Source organism: Orycteropus afer, unplaced genomic scaffold, assembly GCF_000298275.1.
Source record: "Orycteropus afer afer isolate SDZICR_OR568_19922 unplaced genomic scaffold, OryAfe1.0 scaffold00329, whole genome shotgun sequence".
Lineage (NCBI taxonomy): Eukaryota > Metazoa > Chordata > Mammalia > Tubulidentata > Orycteropodidae > Orycteropus > Orycteropus afer.
In genome coordinates this window covers 2,581,059-2,587,902 of record NW_006921916.1, presented here as the reverse complement: position 1 = coordinate 2,587,902, position 6,844 = coordinate 2,581,059, and the positions used below count along the sequence as shown (strand labels likewise).

Genomic DNA, 6,844 nt, shown 5'->3' with positions numbered 1-6,844 from the left:
ATGGAAGTAGGATTGCCCAACCTTCCTTCCGAGGAGTGGCTGGTGGGTTTGAACCGCCAGCCCTCTGGATAGCAGTCAAGTGCTTTTAGCCACTATGCTACCAGAGCTCCTCGTAAACCTCATAATCTGTGAGTTCTGTGTGGCCACTGCAGTGAATTATCGAACCCAGGAGAGAGGTGGTGGGGGCTTTGGGAGGAACGGTTGGTGAAAAGGCTGGAGGGAGGCAGCATGTCTGGTTTTGCAGTAATAGGCCTTAGGCTATTGATAGTGATTCTGCCTTCCTCTTGTGGGGTTCTAGGAGGTCAGAATATGTGGCCTCCTTGCCCTTTTTGCACTGTGCTAAAGAGATTGAACTTTGCCTTTTTTTTTTAATACATTTTATTGAAATATAATTTATGTACAGTGAAATACAAAACTAAAGTGACATGGGTATGAAAAACAGGGCATCAGGATTGGAGGAAGACTCATTCACAACCTGTGATAAGATGACACAGCCTTGCTTGCTGAAAGTGAAGATAACTTGAAGCACTTACGGATTGTAAAAGTTCATTTAAAGAGGCTTTGATTTTGATGAATTAGGTGGCCAAATACATTATTTGGCTTGGGAGTGGAAGTGAGGGTGAGACATTGGATAGTGCTAACAGATAACTTTTATTGAGTGCTTATTACTATGAGCCCAGACTCTGGACTCACTGCAATTGAGTCAGTTTAGATTCATAGTGACCTGCATTGTGTTTTCAAGGCTGCCTTGTCTTGCGCAGAGCAGCTGGTGTGTTTAAACCACTGACCTTTTGTTTAACAGCAAAATGCCTTAAACACTACACCACAAGAGCTCCTTACTGTGAGCCAAGTGGTATGAATTATTTAAGTGCAGCCACAGTACAACTCCTTAAAGACAATTTGGCTGTTACTCCCTTTTTGCAGATAAATTAACTCAGGTTCCAGAGAGGTCATACAGTCTAGTGGTGCCAGGAGAGAGGAGAAAGGCTGAGAATTCCTCTATCACTTTCTCACAGTGGCTATTCAACTTATATTGAACAAAAACAGCTTATTCTTACTTTCTAGGGGACAGATGATTTCTGCTGAAGATTGTGAATTTATTCAAAAATTTGAAATGAAGAGAAGTCCTGAAGAGAAGCAAGACATGCTGCAAGCTGAAGGCAGCCAGGTGATTGATACAAACATTTTATCATGAACTCTTCACCGTGTCATTAAAAATTCTAGAAAAACAAATTTTAATGACTATGTAATAGGCCATTGTAACTATGTATCATAATTTAACTAAAAATCCTTTTATTGGAAGACATTTAAGTGGTTTCCAGTTATCTAATTTTGGAAAAAAATGTTATATTGAATATATTTTTACTTCCAATCTCTCTCGCATTTTTGAATATCTTCTTAGAATAGATTCCTAGAAGGAAATTTATCATTTCAAAGTATATGAAGTTTTTAGAGTTGCTTAAACTTTTATTTTAGGAAAGTTTTTCCACTTTGTATTCCCACTAGTGGAGCTCTGGTAGCATAGTGCCTAAGGTATTTATTTGACTTTTAACCAGAAGGCTGGCGGTTCAAACCCACCAGCTAGCTACTCCTTGGAAGGAAGGTTGGGCAATCTACTTCCATGGTGATACTGCCTCGGAAACCCAAGGAGGGGTCTCTATGAGTTGGGTCCGACTCGATGGCACATAACAACAACATTCTCACTAGTAGTGTTTGAAGTGTCTAATTTGACAGGTTAAAAGAAACATCAGAAAGAAGAAAATGAGAATTATTTAATCTAATTTTCCTTGATTCAAGATAACCTGTGTTAACATTGTTAACATTTTAGTCTGTTCTTCACTAGATATTTTACTATACATATGTAACCTACCCGTTTGTTAATATGAACGTGAACTTGGTGTAGTGCCTAAGGCATTTGACTGCTAACCAGAAGGCCGGCAGTTTAAACCCACCGGCCACTCCTCGGAAGGAAGATTGGTCAATCTACTTCTATAGTGATACCACCTCAGAAACCCAAGGAGGGGTCACTGTGAGTCAGAGCCGACTCGACAGCAGTGAGTTTTATTTTGGTTTCTATTATAAGGAATCTTGAAGTTAACATACTTGATTATTTCCTTATAACAAATTTTGGAAATGTAATTATTGATCAGACAATTTGGAAATTTATAAGGGTTGGATGTGCACCAATGAAAATGTTCTTTTGATAGATTATAACAATTTACAATGCCTGCCAGCAGTATATGGGAGTGTCTTTTCCTGCTCTACCACTGAAACTAGGTGGACAATGTTTCAGTGTTGTCCATAAAGTTTTGTAGTAATAGACAGTGTTTCACTGCTATTCATAAGGTTTCCACTGGTCAATCCTTTGAGAAGTGGATGGCCTCTTCGTTCTTCCGTGTCTGTCTAAGCCCAGAAGCTTCGCTGAAACCTGTCTACCATGGGTAAGCCTGCTGGCGTTTTGCAACATGGTGGCATAGCCTCCAGCCTCACAGCAACACATGAGCCACTGCAGGATGACAAACTGACAGACAAGTTTGTCTCCCTTAGTTGTTCCTAACCCCTCTGCACCTGCCTACCTTAGGCCTGGGCCTTAATTAATATAAAGCCATACCCAAGCAAAAGCAGCCTCCAATCCCCAGGCCTGCCTTCCTCAGGCCCTGGCCTTAATATGGGACTTTATGGGGTGGTTGCCAGGAAATATGTTGTTTCACCCAACAAAATAGCAGAAACCCATTGCCATTGAGTTGATGCTGACTCGTGTTGACCGCCTATGTGTAAGAGTAGAACTGTGCCCCATAGTATTTTCAGTGGATTATTTTTTGGAATTAGATTGCCAGGCCTTTTTTATGATGTGCCTTTGAATGGACATGAACCTTCAACCTTTTGGTTAGCAGCCAAGCATTTTAACAATTTGTACTACTCAGGCAGTTTGTCTAAAAAAAGAGCTGTGAAAGAAATGCCAAACCAAAAACCAAACCAAAGTCACGGCCATTGAGTCAATTCTGACTCAAAGTGACCACCTTTGGGTTTCCAAGGTGGTAAATCTTTACAGAAGTAGATTGCACAGTCTTCCTTCTGTGGAGTGACTGGTAGATTTGAATCACCAGCCTTCTGGTTAGCAGTCACATGCTTAGGCATTATGCCACCAGAGCTCTTTAGACATGCCAAAGGCAGTTTATATTTTTTTTTGACTGAAAGAGGTTGATTGTTTACCACTTTAATGTTTTAGTTTTAAGAAATGGAGTAACTTATTAGTATTGATTTTTTTTTTCTTTTAGTGATGTGAATATTGTTACAGGTATTAATTCTGTGATGTTTTCAACCAGTATTCATTGTGATAAATGGACTTCTATAGGAGATATGACTCATACAGCATAGGCTGTGGAATGAGTATGATTTTGATAAGCTATACAGTTTTTTGTACCAAATAAAAAAAACTCACTGCCGTCGAGTCATATCCAACTCACAGTGACCTCTCCTTGGGTTTCCAAGGCTGTGTCATTGTGGAAGTAGATTGCCCAACCCTCCTTCCGAGGAGTGGCTGGTGGGTTTGAACCACCAGTCTTCTGGTTAGCAGTCAGATGCCTTAGGCACTACTCCACCAAAGCTCCCTTATTACATGCTATTTATTACATTGAGGATGTGTTGAATGAATGAATACTGAATGAAATGTACTTGAATTTCTATGTCCTTAGGGTATGGAAGGTTTCTCAAAGTACGACACAGACCTGTTATGGAATGGTGTTGCACACACAGAACCATGGAAGATTAAAAGGATTATATAGGATAATTTTGATTTTACACTGTTTGATTTGTATTCTGATTTTAGAACATGACCTGAATAAGATGCATTTCCGGAGTCCATCATGTTTTCTAATATAGGGTCCTTTGTTTGCTGAAAGAGCCTGTATACAACTCAGTCTGATTCTTATTGCAATACTGAGAAAATTGATAGGAAACATATTGTTGGCTCCAGTTTTTACTGAATTCCAGAAAGATTGTCCCATAGATGATAATTTGTAGAAGGGAAATAAGACAAAGCCTTCTGATTCCATTTGCAGTACTCTTTTTCTCTAATACTGTTTCCCAGTAAGTGCAAAAGGTAAAATAGAGTAAGAAACAATTCTAGACCAATTACAATTTTTGATTGTCTACATATTGAACCTTTATGTTACCATGTGTAATCAAGAGTTGATAATAGCTAGGTATGTCTTTAGAAATAGCAAACATTTTTAAATTTATCACTAGATACCAAAAATTTGGATGTAGGTCAGAGTGTGGTCCTCCCACACGTCACAATATTTGTGAAAGGTAGACACTTTTGAAAGGTATATGTTTTCTGTAATTGAAATATGCATGGAAGAGAAATAATGTTTCACTGAAATTCTATTAAAATGCTATTTATGATTGAAAACAGTAACATTAATTTTAAAAATTCTTTTTCTAGTGTGCTAAAACATTTATAAATCTCATGACTCATATCTCCAAAGAACAGACAGTTCAGTACATTCTAACTATGGTCGATGACATGCTGCAGGTAAGTATATTTATCTTTTTGTGTACCTCACAATTTCACTTACCAAAACCAAAAAAATCTTTTGCTGCCAAGTACATTCTGACTCATAGTAACCCCATAAGGCAGAATAGAACTGCCCCATAGAATTTCCAAGGTTGTAATCTCTGTGGAAGCAGATTGCCACATCTTTGTCCTTCGGAGCCACTGGTGGTTTTCAATGCTGACCTTTTGGTTAGCAGCCGAGCACTTAATCCCTGTACCACCACTGTTCCCTGTTTCACTCACAGCATTGATTTTTTTCTCCCTAGAATGTAATATATATTTATTCTTACTTATGTGAATTGTATTTTGGTAATGGTGCTGAAGGTGGAATGTCCATATATGGATTATTTTATGCTGTTTTTCAAGATGTCAAGTAATCAATATATATTTTTGCCTACAATACCTCAGTGTTCTTTTTGAACACCAGTGATGTGTGAGGCTTTCTGGAAGGTCTATGGACCTGTAGGTGATGTGATTCTTTCTGTTTCAGTCATTGAACAAATTTTAGTGCCCATGTATCCTAGGCCTGTGCCAGGCACTGGGGGTTCAGTGCTGAATGTGCGCAAGGTCCTTGCCCTCCAAAGCATTGTTTTTTTTTTTGAGAACAGCTGTGCTTATCATCTGAAACTTTTCCAATCGCATAAAACAACTGCTTTACTGTCCCTGAATGCAGAAAGTTCTCTTGCATTCACAGTTTTGTTTTCTACCCCAAAGTATAATTGAGGCTCAGATTGTTGGTTTATAGACCAGTCCTTGATGACACAGGCTCTCTGGCTGCTGAGACCAATCCATGTCTGCATGTCTCAAGAGACTTAAAGTGTCAGTCTGGGTGCTTAGGGACATTGGAAACATTAATTATTAAACAACTAATTATTGTTGTTGTTGTTATGTGCCGTCGAGTCGGATCCGACTCATAGCGACCCCTCCTTGCGTTTCCAAAGCAGTATCACTACGGAAGTAGATTGCCCCATCTTCCTTCCGAGAAGTGGCTGGTGGGTGTGAACGCCGCCTTAGGCACTATGCTACCATAGCAGTACCACAGATGGGTAGCTTTAATGAACAGAAATTTAGTTTCTCACAGTTTAGGAGTATAGAAGTCTGAATTCAGGGCACCAGCTCTAGGGGAAGGCTTGCTCTCTGTTCGTTCTGGGGGATAATCCTTGTTTCAGTTTCTGTAGTGTTCTTGGTGTACCTTAGAGATCTCCTGGTGGCATCTATCTTTCCCTTATTCTTCCTTCTATGTACCTGAATGGCTCTTTTTAAATCCCAAAAGTAAGTAGATTTAAGACGTATGCTACAGTGATAAGACCTCATTAACATAACAAAGAAAAATTATTTTAAAATTGGATCACATCCACAGGTACGAGGGTTAGGATTCCAACACATATTTTTTCTCGTTTTCTTACTGCTATTGAGTTGGATCTGATTCATAGAGACCCTTCCTTGGGTTTCCAAGGCAGTATCACTATGGAAGTAGATTGCCCAACCTTTCTTCAGAGGAGTGGCTGGTGGGTGTGAACCGCCGCCAGCCTTCTGGTTAGCAGTCAAATGCCTTAGGCACTATGCCACCAGAGCTAGGGGGACACAATTCAACCCATAACCCCACTTGTGTTCCCCAAACCCTGTGCTTACTGTTCAGATTATAAAAGTGAGGAAAAATAGTGCTGTCTGCCTAGGGGACATGATGTCATTTATACGAATGTAGTGATTATATGGTGTAAGTGATGGTTCAGTAAGTAAGCCTGTGTTGATGGAGGCCTGCCAAGAGTGACCTTGATCCCTCTCAGCACTTTTTCTTTTAAAACAGTTAAAATAAATTGGGAATGGCATGCCTTCGCTCAGGAGCCCTGATGACACAAACAATTAATCACTTGACAAGTTGATGGTTCAAACCCATCAAGCAACTCAGCAGAAGAAAGACTTGGTGATCTGCTCTGTAAAGATTGTAGCCAAGAAAACCTTATGAGGCAGTTCTACACTGTCACATCGATTCTCTGTGAGTCAGAAGCAATTCAGTGGTACTTCACAACACCAGGTTGGTTATTATATGGGACTGCACCTGAAATGAAGGCATGTGATTTGGCATGCAGATCTTGGCTTCATTTATTTATGTATGTATGTGTATAAAACCAAAAAATCAAACATATTGCTGTTGAGTCGGATCCGGCTTATAGAAAGCCCTCTTTAGGTTTCCAAGGCAGTATCACTATGGAAGTAGATTGCCCAATCTTCCTTCCAAGGAGTGGCTGGTGGGTTTGAACCGCCAGCCTTCTGGTTAGCAGTCAA

The 6,844-nt window shown here is 39.7% G+C and overlaps 1 protein-coding gene across 1 annotated transcript in view; it reads left to right on the top strand.

Moving 5' to 3' along the window:
• Positions 1-6,844, top strand: part of ATP6V1H (ATPase H+ transporting V1 subunit H) — a 241,165-nt gene that overhangs the window by 9,701 nt on the left and 224,620 nt on the right. The window contains exons 2-3 of the mRNA XM_007952207.2: positions 1,066-1,168; positions 4,448-4,537. Coding sequence (XP_007950398.1) covers positions 1,066-1,168; positions 4,448-4,537 — 193 coding nt within the window. The remainder of the gene's footprint in view (positions 1-1,065; positions 1,169-4,447; positions 4,538-6,844) is intronic.